The sequence below is a fragment of the Notamacropus eugenii genome, chromosome X (assembly GCF_028372415.1).
Source record: "Notamacropus eugenii isolate mMacEug1 chromosome X, mMacEug1.pri_v2, whole genome shotgun sequence".
Lineage (NCBI taxonomy): Eukaryota > Metazoa > Chordata > Mammalia > Diprotodontia > Macropodidae > Notamacropus > Notamacropus eugenii.
In genome coordinates this window covers 22,228,571-22,254,463 of record NC_092879.1, presented here as the reverse complement: position 1 = coordinate 22,254,463, position 25,893 = coordinate 22,228,571, and the positions used below count along the sequence as shown (strand labels likewise).

Genomic DNA, 25,893 nt, shown 5'->3' with positions numbered 1-25,893 from the left:
AAGACCTCAGATGGGAAAACTGAAGCCCAGTGACAGGAAATGACTTGTTCAAGGTCACACAGGGAGCAAGTGGCAAAGCTGAGATTTGAAGCTGGGTGCTCTGACTCTGGCTCTTCTTTCCACATTGTACACAAGTGAGAGATAGGCTATTGCTGTTCTTATTAAGTATCCTGTCTCATTTCCATCTTTTTCTCTCCCATAACCCTCTGCTCTTTGATCTGCATCAAATTAGCCTCCCCAAAGCTAAAAGACATTGCCCTGCTGTAGATTTCCCAAGGTGGAGGCTTAGAGGAGAAGGGACTTTGTGTGTGGGCGGGCTGTAGTGTTCTCAATCCAGGTCCCAGATTGGCTTAGCTTCTCCTAGATGTGGTGGTGCCACATTGGATGCAATCCAGAGTAGAGGATGACGGGAGAGATTAAAAAAAAAACCAAGCTTCAGAAAATTGATGAGGACACACCATGGAAGGTGGGGGAGTAGGGAAGAGGACAGAGAAGATCAGTACAGTGGAGGAGGTGACTGCAGAGAACCAGTTGGGGGAGGGTTTTGGGCCTTACCTTTCACCAGAGTATGTTTGTCAGTGGGAGAAGACCGGGCTAGGACCCTCAGCTTGGGCCAGACTTTATCTAGGCGATCTTGTTCGATCTGGGGAGCACAAAAAACAGTCAAGGCTGAGGCCGAGGGGACCAGGAGAAAGAGCAAACACTGGATGGCAAGGCTGGGGGATAAAGAGACACAAGGCCACAAAGGCCCATCTGTTGGCTCTCTCCAGGGCCTTGGGGGAAGGACATGTGGCTACATGCGTTCAGAACATCCCCTGACCCTCCCACCCCCACCCCAGCTCTAGTCTGGTCAGCTGTCAGGAGATCCCTGAAACCCGCTTATCTTCATGTGAGCCAGGGCCCCCAGCCTTGCCAGTCCCCATATCTCTTCGCTCTCTGCGGGGAGGAAATAGTTTCGGGAGTTTGCTAGGCATATGTATATGGGCTAGGGCACAGGGATTGTGATTTCATTGGTACAGAGTTCCCTCCTGGGTGGGGGAAGTCCCTTCTCATGAAGGTTGACACCATTCCTGAGTCTGAGAGAGCTGCTCAGAGCATCGAGAGGTCAAATGACTTCCCCAAGGTCCCACAGCTGGGTAGGTCAGAGGTCAGGTCTGCTAAGTCACACTGCTTTTCATTCATATGCATGGAAGAAAAACCAAATCATTCTCAATAGGCTAATATGGTTATTTATACAAAGTATGGTTATTGATCCAAGGCCCCTTTGACAAGCTACCTTGTGGGGTAGGCAAGTTGGGAACCTCTGATTTTGCCTTCAGGATGGCAGTACCAAGCGGCCTTCACTTTGGGTATATTTACAAAAAGCATGTTCAAAAACAAAATCCATAAGAAGATGGCCACATTTTTTAATGCAGTAAAAGCATCAAAAATGAGCTTTTATTATTCAACATTAACTTCCATACTAACTTTTCAATTAATCTTAGCATTGATGGGCAGAAAAGCCTAGTGGTCAGAGACTAGGCAGTCCTGAGTTCAAATCCTTCCTCTGACACAAACTGGCTGTGTGACCTGGGACAAATCACTTCCCTTCCATGAATATAGAATTGAATATCAGCTCCCATCTTTATTCCTATTAATTTATAGTTTATAAAGGCAATAAAGGTTGCTCTTTTCAATTTTTTTAACTCATCAAAAGTTAGATGTTGTAATCTTTCAATTGCACTGAATTTTTGAAAGCTTTGAATGAATCCTGTCAACAGGATATATTTGGGGGCGAAAAGAGTGTCTCATGCTTGTATGTGTACAAAGTGTGTACACACGTGTGCATATGTGTGTATGCACGAGTGTATGTTTGTGTGCACGTACATGTGTGTGCATGTGTGGAGGCCAGGAAGGAGCAGACATCTCCTGGCCATACCCAATGCAACCCCAGGTTCAACCAGTCCTCAAAGAAGGAATTCCAAGACCTACCTCTCCCTTCTCATTGCGAATGCGGCGGTTGAATTCCTTTCCTTCAAGGCACAGGAAGTCTTCCCCAGGTTGGATGATACCGCACTTCGCTGCAATGGCGCGGGCAGTATTGATGTTATCTCCAGTCACCATGCGCACTGTGATGCCGGCACGCTGACACTTGCGGATGGCTTCAGGAACCTACAGGAAACAAAAAAATGTAAACTCCATCTCCTTCTGCCTCGCCTCCCCACATCTAAGGGACCTTATATACACATCATTTCCCTGTTAGCTATGAGTTTCACGGAAGATCATGAGATCCTCAGTGTAGAGCTGAGAGGGATCTCATTTTATAGAGGAGGAAACTGAGGCCCATGCAGCTGGCAGGGACCTCAGAGGCCAGCTAGTCCAATTCCTCATCTTACCAAGAAGGAAATTGAGGTATGCCCAAGGTCATACAACTAGTAAGTGTCACAGACTCCAAATTGATTGAAGATGTATTTCACATGGGAGAAGATGTATAGCGGCTGGGGGCTGGGCTGATGCAGGAGCTTTAGCCATATAGGTGCAATACAGCTGTTAATGTCCAGTATTTAACATGTGCTTACACAGAAAGGGGACAAGACTTGTTCTCTTTGGCCCTTGAGGATAGGATGGAATTTGGAGCAACGAGAGCTGTACCAGAGTAAAAGGGGCTGACTCCTAGAAGGGGCAGATTGCCCACTTTGCAAATCTGTTGTGGAAAAGATTCTTGATCGTGTCGGATTTGGAGTGAGGGGACCTGCATTCAAATCCTGCTTCTGGCATTGATTATCTATGTGATCTTGAGCAAGTCCCTTCTCTCTGGGGCTCAGTTTCCTCATCTGTAAAATGTGAAGATTGGGGTAGATGGTATTACGGTTCCTTTCTGTCCTATACATGTGATCAGATAGCATCTATTCATGATATATGCTATGATAGGAAATTCAGGCTCTGCTGCTTGCTATTTGTGTGACTTTGGGTAAATCTCTTTCCCTGTCTGGCCCTCAGTTTCCTCCTCTGTAAAACAAGGGGAGTCAGGACTCGGTGGCTTTGAAGGTCCCTTTCTCCTCCAGATCTATGATCCTTCTACCTGGGAGGGGGTTTTTGTGCTTCCCTGATTGAATTGTTGTGACCCTAGTCCATCGCCTTGCTGTACACGGGGCAGTAAGGTCTATGACATTACTCATTTTGACAATTCGTATTTGTTACAACACAATCGCTATACTAAGGGACAACGTGAGCATAAAGAGAATTTTGCATTTGCTTATGGGAGATTTCATCCATGAAATTCAGAAAACTGCCCCACTTTACAATAAATCCCAAGCTGCAGCCTTTTCCATGCCCACTTACACAAGCAACCTTCAGGTCTTTTTCAAGGTAAAATGCTGTATTTCTTGTCTATCTTCTGAGGCTGGCGGATCTATGCTGGTCCAAACCCAAGCACCACCTTCCCTCCTTCCATGTGCTCAGCCTCAACTTCCCTCATCTGGGATAAGGAACAGCAATTCTCACAGGGTGGAATGCCAAGAACCACTTAGAACATACAGGATTGAGGTCTGAGGTCTTTGTTTTCAGTTTTCAGATAGTATCTGCCCTTGAGACTTTCACAATCCAGTAGGGGTGGCAAGATGCAACAGAGTAAGAATTTAATAAGCTGCGAAGATAGGCAATGAGGCCTATAGAAGGTGTGTGTTTTTGGGGGAAGACAATGGGGATTGGGATAAGCAGGGAGAATTTCCCGAGGGCAAGCTGAGCCCTGAAGGACAAGAGGGTGTGGTGGTCAGACTGGAAGATAGAGAGATGGGAAAGGGCCTGATATATTTCAGGGATGTAAGAAACCTGAGCAGGAAGGAGAGAATGTGTGCTTGTATATAGCATGGGCAGGGAGGTTGGCTGGGGCCAGAGAAGAAAGGTCTTAAATGTCAAGCTAAGTGGCACGGCAGTGGATAGAATGCCTGGTCCGGACTCAGGAAAACCTAAGTTCAAATCCAGTCTTAGATACTTCCTAACTGTGTGACCCCGGACAAGTCACTTAACCCTGTTTGCCTCAGTGTCCTCTTCTGTAAAATGAGCTGGAGAGGGAAATAGGAAACTACTCTAGTAACTTTGCCAAGAAATCCCCCAAAATGAGGTCATGAAGTCAGTCATGACTCAAAAAATGGCACAACAAAGTACTCGTTTGTGTTATAGCAGTTACTAAATGCATAGAGAAAGAGAGAACGTAGCTCACCAGTTTTACCAGCAATGCAATTGTTCTGGTATTGTAAAATTGTCTTTTCAACTTGCACCCCCTTCTCCCACCTTTCAGTGGCCTCATGAGCTCATGCAGTAAATTCTTTCTACATAACAACAGTTGCAATTATACCCTCTGGAAAAATAGAATGATCCACTTGTCTGGAAAATTGATCTTATACCTTAAAAAACATTTTAAAGTGTCAAGGTAGGATTTGGCAGTCTTCTGGAAGGGGCCCTGCCTTCAAGTGCTGTTCAAAGTGATGGCAGTCTTTTCTGTCTGAAGCTTTTAAACTGCTGCTGATTTCAATGTTTTACTGTTGGATTTGTCATTAAAACAGCTCAAAATTAACTTTTGCATGGCTTTTGTAGAGTAATCTGCTGAAAATGCAAACCCAGAAATTTTCTATTAAATTAACAACAATATCATATTATATTAACACCTAAAATAATACTATTTTTCTGCCACCTTCTCTTGTCTGCATTGTTTGTAAGTGAAGAAAATAGATGCACATGTGAATGCTTCATGAAATCCATACACAGTGCATCTTTGCATGTGGTTAGGATCTTACATTTTTAGTTAGTGTACAAATTGTCATGTATTAACATTTTTAAAAAATTAAAGTTAAAAAAAAGCTAGAGCCCTCATCACCTGCACCTCTGAGATTCTCTGGGTCCCCAGACTCAGCTCAAGGGCCACATCTTCTTGTTTGATTCTCCCAATCCCCAGTGACCTCCCATTCCAATTACATTGCATTCTCTTTGTAGATGTTTTTATGTATTTATACGCGTATGTGTTGTTTCTGTCAGTCATGCCACGAACATTTCTTGAATGCCTACAATGTGCTTCTTCAGTGCCAGGCACTGTGCTAAGGATAGTGTATACAAAGAGAGGTCAAAGACAATCCCTGCCCTCAAGGAGTCCATAGTCTATAGGGGTAGACAACATGCTCACAACCATATACAAACAAGCTAAAATTGGAGATAATCGATGGAGAGAAAGCATTAGAACTAAGGGGGCTTAGAAGGTCAGATTTTAGTTGGGACTTGAAGGAAGCCAGAGGGTGGAGATGAAGAAGGAGGGAATTTGAGGCATAGAGGACAGCCAGAGAAAATGCCCAGAGTCAGGAAATGGAGTGCTTTGTTTTCAGAACAGCAGTTTAGCTAGTCTCACTGGATCGCAGAGTACACCTAGGAGAGGAAGGTGGAAGAAGACTGGAAAGGTAGGGAGAGGCCAGGCTGAGAAGGGCTTTCAAAGATAAAGAGGATTTTATATTTGATCCTGAAGGTGACAGGGAGTCACTGAAGTTAACAGAATGGGGAGGCTGGTAGGGAGGTGGTATGGGGCATTAGGAAGATTGATCTGACAACTAAGTGTAGGATGAAATGGAATGGGGAGAGACTTATGGCAGGGAGATCAATTGGAAGGCTCTTGTACTAGCTGACCTTTGAGGTAGTGAAGGTCTGCCCTAGAGTGGTGATAGTGTCAGAGGAGAGAAGGAGGCTTATGCAAGGGATTTGGGGAAGGTCAAGTCAACAGGACTTGGCAGTAGATTGGATATGGGGGCAAGTGAGAGTGAGGAGTTGAGCATCATATCTATGGAGTGAGCCTGAGTGACTGAAAGGATGATGGTACCTTTAGGAGTAACAGGGAAACTATGGGAGAAAGATAATGAGTTTGGTTTTGGACATTTTGATTTTGATATGCCTATGGGACAGTCACTTTGAGATATCTAGCAGGCAGGGGGGCAGAGCCAAGATGGCAGAGTAGAAGGACACACCTCTAGAAACTCTCCCCCTACAGCCCATAAAATACCTGTAAAAATGACTCTAAACAAATTCTAGAGCAGCAGAAACCACAAAACGACAGAGTAAAAGAGATTTCCAGGCCAAGGCAGCCTGGAAGGCTGACAGAAAAGGTCTTTTGCATCGGGTGCAGAGCAGAGTGCAGCCCAGCCTTGGCTGAGCTGTGGCAGGGACAGGACTGGAGGGGGCTTCAAGGCGCCACCAGCAGCAGCTGCAATTCCCAGATTCCTCAACCCACAAACACCAAAGGCAGCTTCAAAGATCAGTGAGAAAGCTCTTTCACCTGGGTGAGAAGGGAACACAGCAGCCTAGCCCTGGCCCCAGGTGGTGCAGCTTCCATTGTTGGAGCCCTGGCCTAAAGACCTAGGGGTGATTGAGCTGCTGATCTGGATCTCAGCCCTGATTGGGGGCCCTGGGGTGAGGAGGAGCTCTGGCTGGTCTGGTGGAGCTGGTGGAGGCTCTAAAGAGGGAATTCTACTCCCAGATCCTGGGCAAAAAATAGTGCCTGTGGTTGCTCCCAGACCAGAACACAGGCCAGGAGAGGAGTAAACTCCTCCTCCTTGATTGTGCCATCTTGGAGGAACTGAGAACTTACAGGTCCTCAGAGTATACCCTCCTCTTGACAAAGGACTCAAAAGTCAAGTAACTGGCTGGGAAAATACCCCAAAAAAGGGAAAAAAAATAAGACACTAGAAGGTTACTTTCTTGGTGAGCAGGTATTTTCTTCCATCCTTTTGGATGAGGAAGAACAATGCATACCATCAGAGAAAGACTTAAAAGTCAAGGCTTCTGCATCCAAAACCTCCAAAATAAATATACAATTGTCTCAGCCCATGGAAGAGTTCAAAAAGGATTTTGAAAATCAAGTAAGAGAGCTGGAAGAAAAACTGGAAGAGAAATGAGAGCGTTGCAAGAAAATGATGAAAAGTAAGTCAACAGCTTGCTAAAGGAGACCCCCAAAAATGCCGAAGAAAATAACCCTTTTAAAAATAGGCTGACTCAATTGGCAAAAGAGGGCCAAAAAGCCAATGAAGAGAAGAATGATTTAAAAAACAGAATTAGCCAAATGGAAACGGAGGTTCAAAAGCTCACTGAAGAAAATAGTTCTTTAAAAATTAGGATGGAGCAGATGGAAACTAATGACTTTATGAGAAACTAAGAAATTACAAAACAAAACCAAAAGAATGAAAAAATAGAAGACAATGTGAAATATGTCACTGGAAAAACAACTGACCTGGAAAATAGATCCAGGAAAGACAATTTTAAAATTATGAGACTACCTGAAAGCCATGATCAAAAAAAAAAAAAGCCTAGACACCATCTTTCATGAGATGTCCAGCAGGCACTTAGAGATGGAGACTGGAGATCAACTGAGTGGTTAGGGCTGGATAAGGAGATTTGAGATTCATCAGCATGAAGATGCTAATTGAATCCATGGGAACTGATGAAATGAGGTAAAGTAGGATAGAGGGAGTGATCTGAATGAAGATCCAGCAAAGGAGATTGCTGATACAATACAAGGTCCTTGAGGACAGAGCCCATTTCAGTTTTCTGTCTCCCCAAAGCCTAGCACAGCATCTGACACATAGTAGGTTCTTAATAAATGAAGGTAGACTGAATGGATCCATCTTGTGATCAAAGGAGTCCTTGTTAATTGCTTCTTAGTCTCTGCTGCCACCAAGTGGCAGCTAAGAGTCATACACCCACAGAATCTGAGTTGGAAGAAAACTCAGAAGGCAGAGAATTCAGCTTTCCTGATCCTGTAGGGAATCCCCTCTACAGGATATATGACAGTGACATGAAGTTCCTCAATAGGCTCCTCATGAGGCGGTGTTCTCCATTGTTGGACACTTCTGATTGTTTTTTATTATCATGAGTTTGAAATCAGCTCCCTTGAAATTTCTATCCATTGGTTTCTATCCATCCTGTGCTCTTTAGAGGAAATTTCTAATCCTTTCAAATACTGGAACATAGCTACCATGTGAATCCCTACTTCTTTTTTCCTCTAGAATAAACATCTCTAGCTCTTTCAGGTGACTCTTAAATGGCATGCTTGCTGATAATAAGCTTGGAGGCCCACCAAGACCCTGGAGTCTTTTTCACATGAATAATATGATTACTCCCCATGTAACTTTGGGTTGTAGTCAAAACAACTGCACACTTCCTCTGGTGAGGTCCAGGGTCCTCGACATTCTTCTAGACTTAGAGGTTTGAGGACCCTGCAAAGGGAAAACACTTGGGGCAAAAAAGATGACTACAGTTCTCATCTTCAAGAGGACTTTTCTGGTCCCCTTAGGTGCTACCTTTGTATTCATCTGGTACATATTCTATATAAATTTATATGCGAATACATTAGAATTACATTACAATGTAAGTTCCTTGAGGGCAGGGATTTTTTCCCTCCAATTTTGTCTTTTTTGGCCACACTTAGACCAATGCTTAGCACCTAACAAGTGCATAATAAATCTTACTGATTAATTTTCATGGACCTGCACATGACTCACAGTGCTAGTGAAGGGTAACATCCAAGTTTCTATATATTATAACTTCTTTCTCTTTCCTTGGCTCTGGCCCCTAACTCTATCTATTCCACAATAGGAATCTCCTATCCTGGGCATCTTCTTTCCTTCTTTTTCTGAAACCACTAGAGTCCCTTGCCTTGATGAAGCACTTCTATGCCCCAACCTGAGATTTGACCTTCCAGATGCGATATTTGCATGTTGGTAGTGCAGCAAGAGAATAGAGCTCTGGGTCTGAAGTCAGGAAGACTTAGATATTTACTAGCTGTGGGACCCTGGACAAGCCATAAGAAAACCCACTGCCTCAGTTTCTTCAACTGTAAAATGAGGATAATGAAAGCATCTACCTCCCAGAGTTGTTAGTGGAAATCAAATTATGGGGATAATATTTGTAAAGTGATTAGCACAATGTCTGGCACATGGGAAGTCCTCAATTAAATGCTTTTCCTCCTTGTTCCACCTGCCTCCTTCAGGCCTATTCAGACAGGACTGAATGAAGCTACAGAGTCACATAACCTATGCTGCTTGGGTTCACTACATATTTATGTTATAAAGCCTCAACTGGGCCTTCCCCGAAGCAAGGCAAACCTTTTCTCCCTCCTTCAGCTATTTTCTCTCTTCCTTAATACAGTAGACATTATAAACCTTTTCATTCCTCCTCAACCCTCCCAAGACACTCCCTCCCCACTCTTACTACTCCCTCCAAACTGAGGACCTTCAAAGAAAAAAAGAGTTCCTTTGCTAAAAGCTGCCTCTTCTCCTATCCACCTTATCTCAAATTACGCATACATCTTTCCCCAGTGTCTCTTCCTTTATCTCTGTCTCACATGATAAGGCTTCTCCTTGACAAGGCTGACCCCTGTAGAGGAATTCTTTTTCCTTTTTCGGCAATGGGGTTAAGTGATTTGCCCAGGGTCACACAGTAAGTATCTGGGGCCATATTTGAACTGAGATCCTACTGACTCCGAGGCTGGCTCTCCATCCACTGTAGTGCCACCTAGCTGCCCTCATATGAATCCTTGATCCCACCCCATCCTATTCCATCTTTTCCAGCAGACTCCCCATTTTCTCTCTAATGTTGTCTCATCTCATTTGCTCTTTCTCTGCTTCCTACAAACATACCCATGTCTTCCCCATTCTTAAAAATCCTTCACTTGATTCCATCATCCTTGCTAGCTATCATTCTATAACTCTCCTCTCATTCTTGGTGAAACTCCTTGAGAAAGCCAACTACACTCACGATCTCAACATTCTCTCTTCTCACTCTCTTTTAAACTCTTTACAATCTGGCTTCCAACCTCATCATTCAACTGAAACTGCTCTCTCCAAAGTTGTCCATGACCTCTTAATTGCCAAATTCTCAATCCTCATCCTTCTTGACCTTTCTGAATTCTCTGACACTATTGATTGACCTCTTGTCCTGGATACTCTAGCCCAGGGGTGGGGAACCTTCAGCCTCGAGGCCACCTGTGACCTTCTAGGTCCTCAGGTGCGGTCTTTTGACTGAGTCCAAGTTTGACACAACAAATCCTTTTATTAAGGGGATTTGTTCTGTGAAGTTTAGATTCAGTCAAAGGGCTGCACTCGAAGGCATAGATGGGATTTGTTCTGTGAGGTTTGGATTCAGTCAAAGGGCTGCACTCAAGGACCTAGAGGGCCACATGTGGCCTTGAGGCTATAGGTTCCCCACCCCTGGCCTAACTCCTGCAGGTGTTCTGCTCTCCTGGTTCCTTTCCTACCTGTCTGGTTACCACTTTATCACCTCTCTCCTAGACTCTCGTAACAATTTCCTAGTTGGTCTTTCTGCTTTGAATCTCTCTCCTCTCCAATTTGGCCTCCATCCAATTCATCCTTTTTAATGATCTTTCATATCTCTTTCTTACATCACTTTCATTTTCCAATTTTCCACCTCTTTTCCCATCCAGCAAGATGTAACAAAGAATATAAGAAAGCAGGATAGCAAAACTAAATATCAACATTAACTGAGTCTGACTGTATAAAATTATCTGTACCCATAGTCCCCCACCTCTGCCACAAAGGGAGGTGTCACCTCTGTCTCTTAGAATCCTTGGCTTCCTTTAATGCCCAACTCTTGTGCTACCACCAGCAGGAAGTGTTTGCATCTTCTTCCTCTGGAGATGATCCTTATTTATTTACATACATATGCATGATATATCCTCCCCAGCCCAAACCTGAAGAAATGCAAACCCCTTTAAGGGCAGGAATTGGTTCTCATTTTTCTGTCTGTACCCCACTACCTGAAGAAGTATGTGGCACACAGTAGGGATGCTGGTTGTGTTGAGCTGGCTTCAGCTCTTCTGATGTCCAAGGCACCATTGTGCAGTGGTAAGGGCCCTGGCCTGAGAGTCAGGAGACCTGAGTTTCTAGTTTTGCCTGTGTTACTTTGGGGCTGGGTGACCTTGAACTAGTCATCTGTCTTCTCTGGACTTTGGGCTCCTGAAGCATCAGAGAGATTCAGCCTGGAAGAGCCCTAAGGTTCCTTCCAGCTTGAACATTCTGAGAGTCTGGGAGATTAGGGGGGGAATTTAAGGCTCAGGGGGCCCCAAGGAAGTCATCTGCAGAGATGTCTGTAAAAGGCGGCAGCAGTACTGGCTAACTTTGCATGCCCAAGCACAGACGCACATGCACACACAGGCAAACACCAAACATGGAGAGGGAACCACACCAGGGCTGAGGCCAACAAATGGCCAGTTATTCAGGGCATGTTTACGATCCTGAGAGGCCTTGGCAGAATGAGGCCAGGTTGCTATGAATATCTTCTTTTTAGGTGTCTTAACAGGCATCCATTTACTTGGCCCAACAGAGGTGGGACCTTTATGTTTGGGGGGGCGTGGGTCTAAGTACAGCCAGCCCCAATCCAAACATCCAAGTGGAAAACTTTGCAAGTTTCTCCTTCAAAGCCCCCCAAAGAACCCGTTTGGAATGTGGAGAGCTTAATATAAAAATAAATGAGGGAACATAGAGCAAATAATGAATGGAAAACATTATCTGGAATAAAGGAAGCAAGGAAGGGTTATGAAAAGAAAAGTCCAGTTGCTGCTCTGTGACTTTGGATGAGACCCAGAGAGGAGAAGTTATCTGCCTAAGGTCACACAGCTAGGGGGTGGAAGAATTAGAACTCAAACCCAGGTATTCTGAGCTTCCTCTCTTGGGTGGTTAGGGAAGGCTTCTTGAAAAGTCTGACCTTGAAGGATTAGGAGAGGGAGCAGGGAGGCAGCATTCCAAAGGGAGGGAAAGGCTTTTGAGTAGAGGTTTCAGCTCTGTCCCCTGTGTGGCCTCAGTGAAGTTACCTTCCCTCTCTGGGATTCAGTTTCCTCACCTATAAAATGAGAGATTTGGATGAAATGATCTCAAGGTCTCTCCTGGTTCCAACACCTTATGGTTGTTTGGTGGCTATCTATCTATCTGTCTGTCTGTCTGTCTATCTATCTATCTATCTATCTATCTATCTATCTATCTATCCATCAATAATCTATCTATCTATCTATCTGTCTGTCTGTCTATCACTGACTTCTTTTTTTCCTAAGGCCCATGTAGTCCAACTCCAGTTGAATTAATTATTACTTGGTTCAAAAAGAACAGAAGTGCTTAAAACTGCAATCAATCCATTTCTAGGACCCAGGACATGCCAGCCCTCCTCCTGGTCCATTCTCATGGTTCCTCAGGGCCAGGATATAGCCTCCACTGGGGACCCCAGAAAGGTCCCAGTCACTCCCACAGACTGCATCCTCCCAGCCTCAGAAGCTATCACAAATGTCAGTCCATCAGTCAACCAAACATTTAGTGAGTTTATACTGTGTACCTAGTCTTCGGCTCAGTGATGGGGGAGCATGGAGGAGGAGACTTGGGGCTTACTTCAAGAGGGTTCCTAGTCTGTTTGGGGAGATAGGTCTTATCAATAGCCCTCAGTGGGCAACTGAGGGCCAAACCCTGAATTAGAAATGGTAAGGGCCAGAAGAGCTCAGAGGAGTAAGAAAACAATGGAATTTGGGCTGGGGTATCACCTAACGCTTCCTGAAACAAGTGGGACTTGAACTGTGGGTTGGATTAGGATGGGTGTTATGGTTGGAACAGCTAGAGCAAACGTAGGAATGAGGCTGACATAGATGAGCTCCAGAGGAGAACAGATTTAGAACCAAAAGAGACTTAGAAGTCATTTGGTTTGACTTCCTCATTCTAAGAAACTTACCAGGGAATTGAAGCGACTTGCCGAAGTTCATATGGATTGCAAGTATAAGACGTGGGATTCAAACACAAGCCCTTTGATTCCAAATCCAGTGAGGAGACCAGCCAGGTTGGAGCAAAAGTTCCCTTTTAGGGAACATTTGGGAACTTCCTCTTATATACCTATATAATGAAACTTTCTAGCCTCTGTTTATGTTTTCTTCCTGTCTTTTCCTTCTATGACAATCAAGAAAGAAGTACATTTGGTAGACTAGGTTGGGGAATGGAGGAAAAGTACCATTCTATATTTTCATATTAACAACAGAAGAGAATATCCCTTGGAGCAAGATATGTGGAAGTACCATGCCTAGGCACAGATCTGCGCCCTCCAATGTCAAATGTTATTAACTGCTTCTTATAAGGGAAGAAAAGGAATCTAATGGTTGGTGGGGTAGAGGAGAAATTCAGAGTGTTGGGAAAGCATGAGTTATAAAAGGCACCATGGTATAGTAGAAAGAACACAGGACTTGGCATCTGAAGACATGGGTTTGAGTCTGGCTCTTTCAATTTACTAGCCATGTGACAATGAGCAAGTCATTTCACCTTTCTGGCTTTCCTCTGTATAATAATAATACACATACTATCTTGGGAGGAAAATACTTTGTAAACCTTAAAGTTCAATCAAAATGGCAGGTATTCTTATGAATAAATCTTTACCTCAGGTCGGACGGGATCTTCGATGCCCACAACAGCAATGCAGGTGAGTTCTCCCACAATCTCCGTCTCATTGTCCCATTCGGGCTCCTGGCCTGCAGAAAAGTCCCGGTAGGCAATGCAGATGGTACGTAAGCCATCACAGGCCATTGGCTCAATGATCTTCTTCACCATCTCATCCCTGTCCCGAGGACGGAAGCTGCGGAGTTCTCCATTGCTGTTTAAGATATTGGTGCATCTGGAGAAGCGGAGTGAAGGACAGAAGTGTAGGAAAGGAGGGGGCAGGAGGAGTGGAAAAACAAAACAGCAAAATTGATGAAACAGAGAGTGAGTTGGTGAGAATCAAAATTGCCCTGTATTCCCCAATTCATGTAAAATCGTTGCTAAACATAGTTTGAGAAGTGTTGCCACAAGTAGGTTTTCGGCTGGTTGGAATTTAAGTGGAAAAATACCAACGCTCTTCTGTCATCAAACTTTAAAAAAATCCTAATATTTAAAAATTCGAAGTACCTAAGATTCCAGAAATTGGAGAGACTGGTATAACTCATCTAGTTCAACCCCAGTACCATGGGACTTTTCTCCCTGCTGCTTATCATTGTTCTTTGTTCTCCAAGAGGACCAGGACATCAGGGAGGTGATGCCATGACTTGCAAATGAACTGGATTTAAGTGAGGGAAGGCTTTGCAAGAAAGGTCACCAGACTCACTTTTTCCTCTGGAGCCACCTGGACCCAATGGCAAGATAAAGTTCAGGATGATTGGAGATGACCCCAGATTCAGCGGGAGACCTTGACCTTTGTAAGCTAAGGTCTTTCTCAGGTCTCAGTTTGACTAAGGCAATTTGACCCATTCAGCGATTAAAACTAGGTTAAAATGAGGCAAAGAGTGACTTCTTATACCTAGTCAAAAATAATAAAATAAAATCAATCTGGGAGGGAAAGACCCTCAGGGTTTCTGACCCAAACAGAAAGTAGAATGCAGAAGAGAAAAATTGATTTGAAAAATCAGCAACTAGCTAAGAATATGGAATCTGAGGAAGGGATTTGAACTTCTTGGATACAGCTTAAAAGATAGGAATGACAGGCTCTTGCATGGGGATGGAGTACACCTAACAAAGGTGGTGAGGAGGTATTTACTTGATGTTTTGCAAATTGACTCAAAAGGGCTTTAAAATAACAAAGTGTGGGAGAAGGAGAAAACCATCTACCTACCTACCAAGATCACAGAGAGGAGAGTAGCAGCTAAAACACCCAACAGTTCACAGGAGACAAAGTCCAAAAAATGAACTAGCTGTAAAACCTACCACTCAAATATCTAAACCCAAAGGCCCAAAGTTTAGGCAACAACCAGGAGCAACTAGAAGTCCTAAATGCAAGGGGGCAAACCTAACCTCGCAGTCATCGCTGAGATTTGGTGGGATAAAATTCATGTCTAGACCATAGCTTTGAAGGGAATATCTTATTCAAAAGAAATAGGACAGGACATAGGGTCTGGGGTAGCAATGAATGTTACAAAGGTATACTCATGTGAGAAAATCCAGAAATCAGGCATAGAGGTGAAGGGGGAAACTTGGTGGATAGCATGTGAGACAAGATCAAAGGAGAGAGAAACAAAAGTGATTTTGTCATTGGAGTGTACTTCAGACTACCTGGACAGAAAGAGGACATAGATGAAAAGTGTGGGAAACAGATCATAAGACTGGCATAGAGGAAACACACAGTAATGACAGGGGACTTAAATTATCCAGACATCTGCCGAAACTGTCTCTGAGAAAAGCGGGGGAGTGAATAACTTCTTACCTTGCCTTAATGATAATCTCATTTTTCCAAAAGGCAGAGGAACCATGACTAAGTTGTATCTATCTGTATCTTCCTCTTCTCATAACCACCACCCCAATCCAGATCCTTTTCACCCACCTTTCTTGGAAAGACACATTGTCCATTCTGCCATCTGCCCTCTTCCCTGTCCTTCAAGGCCCAGACCAAGTCCCACCTCATCTGACCACCCCTAGAAGAGCAGCTTAGTGTGATGAAGAGAGTATTGGATTTGTAAACAGAGGACTTGGGTTTGAGTCCTGTCTCTGACACATCCTAGCCACGTGACCCTGGGGCAAGTCACTTAACGTATCTTGATACTCAAGCAACACTCTCTCTGTCTCTTACTCTTTCTCTCTCTCTGTCTCTAGGTATGTAGATAACCTAGAAAAGAGGGATGTGATTGTGAGGAACTTGGCCTGACTGGAGCAGAGGGGAGGAAGCCGGAAGAGGTAAGGCTGGAGGTGTAAGTGGGAGGTCAGGGGTAGGCAGTGGGGAAACAGTACAGAGAATAAGTGACAGCCTGGAAACCTAACAGAAGGCAGGGGGCTGCTACTCACTTTTTGAGAAGGATTTCAGAAGCTCCTTTGCTGAACAGTCGGAAGCCACCATCAGGCATGCAGATGACAGTGCTCATTGATTTGCGGACAGAGTTGAAGGTATAAACCTTGTAAAGCTTCTGCTCTGGGATCTGGTCCCGCACTGGCTGGAAGTCCTGTTTCAAGTCCAGGACAAAACCCAGCAGAGCACACTCTGTTTTATTGCCGACCTGGCGTGGGAGGGCTCCTTCCTTCTCTGGAGGCTTGGGGGAGGAAGGACGATCAACTTGTCAGGCCAGGGAATCTTGGCTCACCTGCATTCACCCAGCCCACTACCCATGTGTTTTTTTTTTCAGCCATTCTAGGGAATCCAGCTGCCAGCCCAGCACAAGGAGAAAGGGAAAATGATTATAGCCTTGTCACATGAAGGGCAGATCAAACTTGTTCAGCTTGACCGCAGAGGGACAAACTAGGAGTAGTTGGGGCAGGAAAGAGGTTTTAGCTTCCCAACAATCCAAGGTGCTGCAAAGCAAGATAGGCTGCCTTGGGAGGTGAGGGTTTGAGGGGTTCTCCCTCACTGGTGGTCTTCAAGTAAAGACTTGACAAGCAAGTTGTAGAGGGGACTCTTGTTCCTTGGATGGGTGAGACCAAATGCCCCCCGAGTGTCCTCCTAGCTCTGAGATTCTGTGGCCTTGTCCACTCCCTTGGGTCCCTCTCACCTCCCTAGGTAGAGCTCCCCGAGCCCAAGTACTGGGCCTCCTCCTTCCCAGTTTCCCTGACGATACCACTAAGTAAAGGCCTGGGAATTGAGACCTGCCCAAACCACAAGGTATGGGAGACAGAGGGATTAAACTGCTGAATTTGGAGAAACAGGAAAAGCAGAGTATGGATTCTTTTCACAAACTGAAGGCACTTTTGTGTTTGGAGAACACACTGTCAGGATTCATTCTATCTACACAGTGTCTGAGATTTCCAAATGCTTAAGGTCATCTTCCCTTTCCACTCTATGAGATCCCAGAACCCTAGGATCAAGGAACTGGCAGGAACCATGGGGGTCATCTACTCTCCCTTCCTCCTCCCCAGGGCAGGGATTTCCATAAAAGCTTCCTGATTGGAGGTCACTAATATTTTCTCATGACCAGGAGCTAAAGAGACATCTCCATGCTCTCCTTACTAGGCAGTTCTTAACTAAAGCATGATGAGGACTTGGCCAAAGGAGCAACCCATGTGTCCCTGTTCCAGGCCCCTCTTCCCCATATTCTTTCCCAGACTTACTAGCACTTTGGTGGTGTAGGCACTGTTAATGGAGATGGCGTGGACAAGGAGATCCAGGATTTTGGGGTTCAGGTTGTTGGGGTCAGGGATCTCTTTGTAGTGCGTGTCACCCACATAGGATTGAACCACTGTCATACGGTTGGTGGTGAGTGTTCCTGTCTTGTCCGAGCAGATAGCTGTAGCATTGCCCATGGTCTCACAAGCATCCAGGTGACGAACAAGGTTGTTATCTTTCATCATTTTCTGCAAAATTGAAGCAGACACTGATTATGGTACTCATTTAATTGTCCTCAGTAGGGGTTGTTAGCCCTCAAAAGGGTTTGTCCGAAATCGCCTTGGGAGAAACAACATAACAAAACCCCAAACACTTAACAAGAGCCAAGCTCTTGAAACACCATTTTGTAATGTTAACAATCCCTAATGGAGACAGCAGCCATTAGTCAAATAAACAGCTTATTAGGTTGAGAAAGAAAAGTTAACATGGTCTACTAACTGGTTGTAATTGATGGAAACTATCTGAGCAAATGCATTGGAAATGTAGAGATTTCCCTCCATAACATGAAATAAGTCCTGGTGAGGAAGCATCTCTAAGCTTCCTGGGTTCTACCCATAAGTTCCAGATTGCTAAACTTATTCCTTTCTCCATAGGATTCAAGATTAACCTTTCCCTAGTGGTCTAAGAAATCCCTCCTTGCTAATGTCTCAAGTGGCCAGGGAACTCTTTAGGGCTAGAGTAGGGTAGACAGAAATAAGGAATTTAGGCCTGCTGGGATGATTAAACACTGGGATGGGTAACCGAGGGAGAGTGTGGAGTCTCCAGCTTCAGAAATCTTCCCAAGGAAAATCAATGAATGTCTCTCTTGGATGGCTTAGATTCTTGGGGCCCCTTCCAACTGTATGATGCTATTTTGGGCTTTGGAGATTCTAGTCTAGGATGTCCTGATTTTAGTCTACGATTTTGGATTCTCCCTTCCTCTCTTGGGGACTGACTCGACCACCTCCATAATAATTCTGGCTGGCAGTGGGGAGAGATTTGCCAGTGGGTGGGAAGGGAAAAAATCTTTTAGAGAAAGCTTTCCAAGCATCTCTGGACTATCCTAGACAGTACTTTTTGGCTTTGTGGGCCAGTCATAGACCTAGAAAGGACCTTAGAAAGCATCTAGTTCAGTTCCCGTATTTTTGATCCAAAGGCGCCAGCCTCCATCTCTTGGCTCTGGGCATTCTCTCTGGCTGTCCTCCCTGTTGTAATGCCCTCCCTCCTCCACTCTGCCTACTGGCTTTCCTGGTTTCCTTTAAGTCCCTACTAAAATCCCACTTCCTACAGGAAGCCTATGCCAACCCCTCTTAATTCTGATGCCTTTCCTTTTGTCATTATTTCCTATTTATCCTGTATAGAGCTCTTTTTGTGTATATTGATTTGTATGGTGCTTCGCACATTAAATTGTAAACTCCTTAAGGGTAGGGATAGTCTTTCGCCACTTTTTGTATCCCTGGCGCTTACCATAGTTCCTGGTACATAGGAGATGCTCAACAAGGCTTATTGTACTAATGTACAACATTCTACACTGTCTTATATTGTTTTATTATGATTATATTATAACTGTATATAATTGTATTATAATGCTATAATACATACTGTATTATAAAAGAAAATGAGTACCTATAGGGAAGCAGACCATAAGAGTATAAAGCCTTTGACCCAGCTATGTGGCAGCAGACTTCTGCCCAGGACTGAAAAAGGCCTAAAAGAGACTAACGCTCAGGACCAAAACGAAGCTAGATTTGTTTATGGGGGCTGCTGGCCCGCAGTAATCATGGGATGTCTGAGATGAAGGAAATGGATGTCTGAGATGAAAATGTGAGCCTTCTGGGGGAAATGAGTCAATTTAGAGAAATTTTGACTTATTAAATGCCTTTTCTCTTTGCTCAGTCAGCCAAGGATTTGTTAAGCACCTACTATGTGCCAGGCCCCAGTTTGGACTCTCATCGCCTCTCACCTGGACTTCTCATGGATGTCCACGCCTCAACTATCTTTTCACTGTAATCTATCTTTTAGATACCAAAGTGACATTCCTAAAGCACAGGGATGACCACATCACTCCTCTGCTTAAAAAGTTCCGAGGACTCCCCCTTACCTTTAGGATAAGGTACAAACTTCTCTATCACCACCTGGCTCCAGCCCACATTTGTAGGCTTTTTGCACATTATTCCCTTGGAATACTCCACTTTTCAGCCCAGACTGGTCTTCTGGTTTTTCTTTACATGGCATTCAATCTCCCCTCTCCATGCTTTTGCATAGGCTGTGACCCATGCCGGGAACGCAATCACTTCTCACCTCAGTCTCTTAGAGTTCTTCGGCTCTTTCAAAGCTCAGCTCAAGGGCTACCTATTACATGAGGTTGTCCCTGATCTCCCACTGCTTCCTACTCGCTGACCTCATTTTTCATTTGTGTCTGTTTTGAATCTATTTGAATGTGCACATGACTATCTCCCCTGATAAAATGTAACCTCTTTGAGAGTAGGGGACTGTTTTGTTTTCCCTTTGACTCTCCAGTGCCCAGCACAGTACTTGACACATAGTAGGCACTTCATAAATGCTTCTTGATTGATTGATTACTGAATGACATACAAAGTAGTGATCAGCTACTGTCACTGAAGCGCACAGGCTAGTAAAGGCAAGGTGATATCACTCCAATTACTCTGGTGTAAGGAATATGTCGGCCTATTACATGAGGTGAGCTTCCTCAGAGAAGGCAGCTGGGTTGGTGGCGGCAGCCCCTTACCTTGACTGAGTATGCGAGAGAGATGGTGACAGCTAGTGGTAGGCCTTCAGGAACAGCAACAACTAAGACAGTGACCCCGATGATGAAAAACTTAACAAAGTACTGCACATAGACAGGTGTGCAATTGGAGAGCCAGGGCCGGCCACCGATGACAAAGTTGTGGATCACGAAGTAGATGACCAGGATGACAACAGTGAAGGCGGACATCACCAGACCTACCAAGCAATGGCAGTCGAGGATATGGGTTGGGGAGGGGAGAGTCAGAGAGAAGAGGTAGAAAAGGAGAGAAGAAATAGTCAAGCACCATTATATGAATTCTATGAGACCACTCACATTTAGGGGCGTGCTGGAGGAGAGGCAGATTGTTAAATTTTCAGCATGAACATTTATACCTCAGAAATGAGCAAACATACGAATCAGGGGTTGGTGTACTGGTTTGCTGACTCTTTTCTGGAATTACAGTGATGGGAAAAAAATGAAGATAATGCAGATTAAACTTCAAAGTATGTAGTAAACATATTTTATATTTTCCCCTGCACAGATACCTGGTTGCTCAAGCTTCACCAGAATGGTCTTGAAACAAACTTCATTCTTCGTTGTTATCATCATCAAATGTGAATTACCAGTACTGGGAACTCTGCAGATTTAAGATTGGCCGTTTCAAGTATTCACAGTGTACCCTGACTCATTCAAGTGCCTTCTGTTTCTGGATACTGCTACAGCTTTGCAGATCCTTGGCCCCTCTATGCCCACTGCCTTGACTTCCTGGTGGTACTCTGAGCTGCCTACAAAGATGCCAGTCAGTGGTAGTGGTGATGGTGGTGGTGGTGATGGTGGCAGTGGTGGTGGTGGTGGCAGCGGTGGTGGTGGAGGCAGCAGCTGCAATAAGAAACTTTCTTGTGAAAAGGGAGGTTAGCTAGTATTAGAGAGGGGTGGTAAAGATAGCTCAGCCCTCAATGTACGCTTTCTCCCCATGCAAGAAGAAGAGAAAGAGCCCTGGGAAAGGGAGAGCTGGGGCAAGCCAGTGGGCAGCTGTGGGAAGGAAGCCTTCCATATTAGGAGCAAACCCTGGCGTATTCACACTCGTCTATTAGCAGGGGTTTCCAGAATAGCACCCTGCAAATGGGGAGGGGATCATTGTACGTTTACACAAAAGGCCAATTAGAAAGATGTTATTAGCTTTAGAAAAGGATTCACAACAGGACTCCTTTGAATAAAGAGCCCTAAATACATTTAAAGTAGGATTTCTATTTACAAAAATGTGATACCAAATGGAACGCTGCTTTAGTCTGGGTTTGGCTTGGTGACTTTTGAATACTCTGGTGATTCTTTCCAGTTCAACAGTTATAGAAAAAAACAATCAAAGCTTGGTTGCGGTATAAATAGATTCACTAGGTTTATTTGTGGGGGTTTTTTTGGAAGGGGGAGCCATTATTTGGCAAAAAGATTCATATTTGCTACTAGTTACATTTCAGCAAAATGAACATAGTTTGTTTGGGGGGGTCACCATTCAATTTAGTTCAAGTTCCTGGTTTAGGAAAGCAGTGGATAGCAAAGTATAGCCTGAGGGCCAAATCCAGCCTGCCACCTGTTTTTGTGGGGCCCATGAGCTAAGAATAGTTTTCACATTTCCATTCTTAGCTTAAGGACTGTGCACAAACAAGTGGAGATATTTGGTCTCCCTGGCTGAGAGATTTGGTCTCCCGGCTGAAGTTTGCTGACCACTGGGGTACCTGGACTGGAATCCTATCAGACTAGAGGGTTTCCAATAAACAAACCTTTGACTGAGACTTGGAAATCTTGGTTTTGCGGAGGTTTTGGAATGAAAAATGATCCATTCCAACAAGATTTGACTGAGTTGTATGCTAGTGCCTGGAGGAGGAGATTGGTGTGACCCAAGATGGCAGCAGGGCTATCAATGCCAGCTGAGGCCTGTTAGTCCTGCATGGGTAGTCTTGAAAAGCAGATGGCTCCCAGCAGTCCTTGGGGACACAAGCATTTACACTGCTACAGGTCTTCAGACTTCTGTCTGACTCCATTGTATCCCGCATGGTTTCTAGAACCTAGCTGGGAAAAGCTTAACCCGTTCCTCTCAGACTTTTTCTTCCTACAGGCTGAATTCCAGTAAAGAATCTTGATTTCAACTCAGTAATGCCCTGCCTCTGCTTTCTCCTTGGCACTTGGCACTCATGCTCCTGGCCCCTTGAACACTGAGGGCAACTTCCTGGTTGGACTGGGACTCCAAAAGCCCTCCTCCTCCCTGAATTGGGAGTAGGAGTTCATCTTTGAAACCCAAACAAACCTACTTCTACTGGAGGGCCACTTGTCTGTGCTCCCTGCACTGGAGGTCCCCAACAATCCCTGGGGTAAGAGTCCCAGGATAAGAGTTCTTCTTGGTCTTTTTTGTGCAATAGATCCTTTCGGTAGTGAGTCTGGCGAAGCCTACGGACCCTTTCTCAGAATCATGCTTTAAATGAAAAAAAAACCTATTAGATTACAAAGGAAACCAGTTATATTGAGATACAGTCATCATAATGTATTTTTAAAAAAAGCAAGTTCATGGACCTTGGGGCACAAGAACTGTTGTCCTAGGAGGATACTGAAGTGTACAGCAAAAAGGGCAGAAGGACAGAGCTCCAGCTATCTCCAGAACAGCATTCCTATCCATTAAGATGATCAACGTAGGCCCACATTGATCCAGTGATCCAGAATATTGGCCAGACAGTCTCCTGAGCTGGCACCTACTGGAGAGGGGGCAATCAAGAGCTGTCTCCTTAATACCAGAATTTTATCAATATTCTCTACACCAGGGAAGCTCTGTGTCTCTACACGGTATCTTTGATCATGCTACTTAGTATCAGAGTTTCTGTGTTGGACAGATTGGTAGACTCCTTGGCTTGGGAGACCTGAGAACCAGGCCAAAGATTCCTGGGCACCAACTATCCACCTCTCCTGCCAGGGCTACAGTAGAAGGGAACTTCCATTTGGTATACCACTATACCATTTCTACCAGGTCCTGAATACAACTGGAGCCCAGAACTGGTGGGCCCTGTCTCTCACTGGGGACCTGTTGGGGCCTCAGTTGGAGGACAGGAGCCAACTGGCTTTGCCATTGGGATGACTGGAATGTAGCATAGGAGACCTGGTGGGGGTATATGATCATGGCATCAGTCACAGTGCACTGGTTTGTGAACATAATATTCCAGGACTGTCATGACTAAGGAAGGAAGGCAACATTATAACCTCTTCTGCTGACTCCATGCAACACCAATGTCCCTGGGTGACTGAACCTGTGAAAACCCAAGTTTGGGGTTCCTCTCCCCCAGATCAATCCTGAGACAAAAGTTCAAAGTAACTGAACACAGTCTGCAACACTGCAAAGGCCCAATGTCACCTAGCCTCCCTTCCTGGGAGCAGAATTCCAAGGCCGTAGCTTACGCCACCTTTGCTTCCAGGCAGCTGGACCCATCTGGGTCCACCTGGTGGCCAGGAAAGCCAAGATTCCACAGGAATACAGAGGGAAGAATGGGCCAATGAGCTCCAGCCAGGGCCCCCAGATGGCTTCATTTCAATTGGGTCAGGAGGAGTCTAGGACAAACGATCCCCTTCTTGATCTGGGTAATGAGGAGGCCGGGGATCCAAAGGAAGGGAGAATCAGAGTGGGTCCAACTCAGCTCAGGCTGCTATAGCTGGATAAAAGAATACAGGAAGCATAAGAACCTCACAGTCTGAACTGGGTAGGTTACTTTGAGGAATCCTTCTGAAAAGAGGCTGCGGGGTGACAGAATAATTGTGTGACCCTGAGCAAGTCACTTACCCTCTCTGTCTGCCTCAGTTCTCTTATCTCTAGTAATAAAAGTACCTACATTCCAGGGTTGTTGTACAGCTCAAATGAAATAACATGTGTGACACATACTATAGGAATCTAAGCGAGGAGGTTGATTCTAATTGCTTTACATGGATGTGGTATTTCTGAATTTGCTTTGTAAATAAATTCTATAAGATAGATGTTCATGAGGATCGAGTGTGTCTGGTGATACAAAGTGAGCATATGCCAGCCCAGAGCCATCAGGGATAGTGATAGTAGCTCAGGGGGCAAAGGGCTAGATTTGGGAGGCCCAAGAGTCGTGGCCTCTAAGTCCTTGGATATGGCCTTTTGACTGAGTCCAAGTTCTACAGAACAAATCGTTTCATTAAGGGGATTTGTTCTGTGAAGTTGGGATTCTGTCAAAGGGTCGCACTTGAGGACCTAGAGGGCCACATATGGATTCGAGGCCACAGGTTCCCCACCCTTGGTCCAGAACCTCCCTGCTCTCTCAGGGCCCCAGGATGTTCAGGTGAGCAGCCTGATAAGGAAAGTCTTAGCAAGCCCTGGGTAGCAGGTAAACATCTCGTGGCTTGGCTCCAAGCAGAGGAAGGAACTGGGATACCAGGAAGCTCAGTCTATCAAGGCTGAAGGTTCTGAACTCTCTGGGAATCACTTTCATCATGCACTGTCTTGTCTTTTCTGAGGATTGTTTCATTTCATTCATTCATTTATTCACTCACACAACTCTTTCCCATGCTGTACCCAGCACAGGACAGGTGGTCACAGAAGGAGCCCCAGCTGATACCTGCTTTTCCAATTTGCACAGCCAGCTTGGTGAGTTTCCCCTGAAGCACAGACTTTTCCTTTTTGGGACCATTGGCTTTCTTCTTCTCTCGTTCCTCCATCTCCCCACCCTCAGCACTCTTCAGTGGCTGCATCTCCATGGCAACTGCCCCATCTTGCTTCTTAGCTGCATGAAAGGAAATGGAAGAACACAAGAGGGTCAGGGTCAAGGTCTGAGCTGGCTGTTGTAAGGGTTAAACTTGCCTTTGCAGGAAAAAAAAAAAACAAGCCTGGACACATTCTACTTTATTGAAATAATTTCTCTTATTAGAGAAGCAGCATGCTAGAGAGGGAAAGAGGTGATCTGGGTGTGCATCTTGATTTGAATATTACCCATGCAGCCCTGGACAAGTTACTCTCAGAGCCTCAGTTACCTTGTCTGTAGAGCAGAGATATTCACCCTTGAATCATAGGGTGACTGTCAGGCTTTCTGTAAAGCTTCAAATGCTAAAGAAATGGGAGCTGTTATTATTGATTGCAGAAATAAACCAGGTTTTACCAAAAAGGAGGGAAAACAGTGTCTTGTGGGAAAAGGCTGCCTTCTGTCTCTGTGGTGAGGTAGTGGACTACAATGCAGAATGAGGCATATATTTTCAGATATGGCCAATATGTTGGTTTGTTTCATTATTTTAAAATTTTTTAATTCGTTTGTTTATTCATTTATGTATTTTTGCTATAAGGGAGGGGAGGAAGAGGGAATCACTAAGATTTTATTGCAAAATAGTACAGTTAAATGAAACAAACCAACATGTTGGCCACGTCTCACAATATAATGCCTCGTTCTCCAACTATAGTCTACCACCTCTCTGCCAAGAGCAAGCCTTTACCACAAGATAGTATTTTTCCTTTTCTTTGGGGACAGTCTCACAGCTCCCACAAATGCCTGAGAGGCTGACAGTCTGGAGAAAATTTGGGGTGAGAGGTCCCCAAACCTGGAAATCTCTTCATCAGGAGATTTAAGACAAGCTTTCTGGGAACTGGTTGTAATACGCTAGGTTGTAAGTTCTACACAGACTGGACCATACCACAGCCTTCCTCTGTATCTCTCTCAGATCTAGTCTTTTTCCAGCTTCTACAACCTCCCCATCCCCCTGTTCCAGTTAAGCCAATCTCCTCACCATCCCTTAAACAAAGAAGGCTACATGCCTTTGCTGCCACTTTGCCCTCAATCAATCTATCCATCTAGCCATCACCAAGTATCAGTTTTGTTGTTATTGAGTGCCAGGCAGTGTGTACCTGGGCCTAACATGCCTCTTCTCCTCCTTTTAACCTGTTCAAATCCACCTGTTCTTTAGCCCCACACCTTTCAGATCCGCCTCTCTGCAGGAGCCTACCCTTCCCACAGTAGTAGTCAGTGACCTTCCGCATGACCTCCTTGAGACCTCACAGGCTGAGCCTCTTGTTA

General features: G+C 44.8%; 1 protein-coding gene across 15 annotated transcripts in view; it reads right to left on the bottom strand.

The window, feature by feature from the left end:
• The window catches only part of ATP2B3 (ATPase plasma membrane Ca2+ transporting 3), a 131,201-nt gene that overhangs the window by 36,397 nt on the left and 68,911 nt on the right, over nucleotides 1–25,893 (bottom strand). For all 15 annotated transcript variants that reach the window (XM_072626758.1, XM_072626757.1, XM_072626763.1 and 12 more), the window contains 7 exons: nucleotides 24,451–24,615; nucleotides 19,838–20,052; nucleotides 17,055–17,297; nucleotides 15,801–16,042; nucleotides 13,431–13,665; nucleotides 1,972–2,151; nucleotides 556–643 (listed from right to left, as the gene is read on the bottom strand). In XM_072626758.1, coding sequence (XP_072482859.1) covers nucleotides 556–643; nucleotides 1,972–2,151; nucleotides 13,431–13,665; nucleotides 15,801–16,042; nucleotides 17,055–17,297; nucleotides 19,838–20,052; nucleotides 24,451–24,615 — 1,368 coding nt within the window. The remainder of the gene's footprint in view (nucleotides 1–555; nucleotides 644–1,971; nucleotides 2,152–13,430; nucleotides 13,666–15,800; nucleotides 16,043–17,054; nucleotides 17,298–19,837; nucleotides 20,053–24,450; nucleotides 24,616–25,893) is intronic.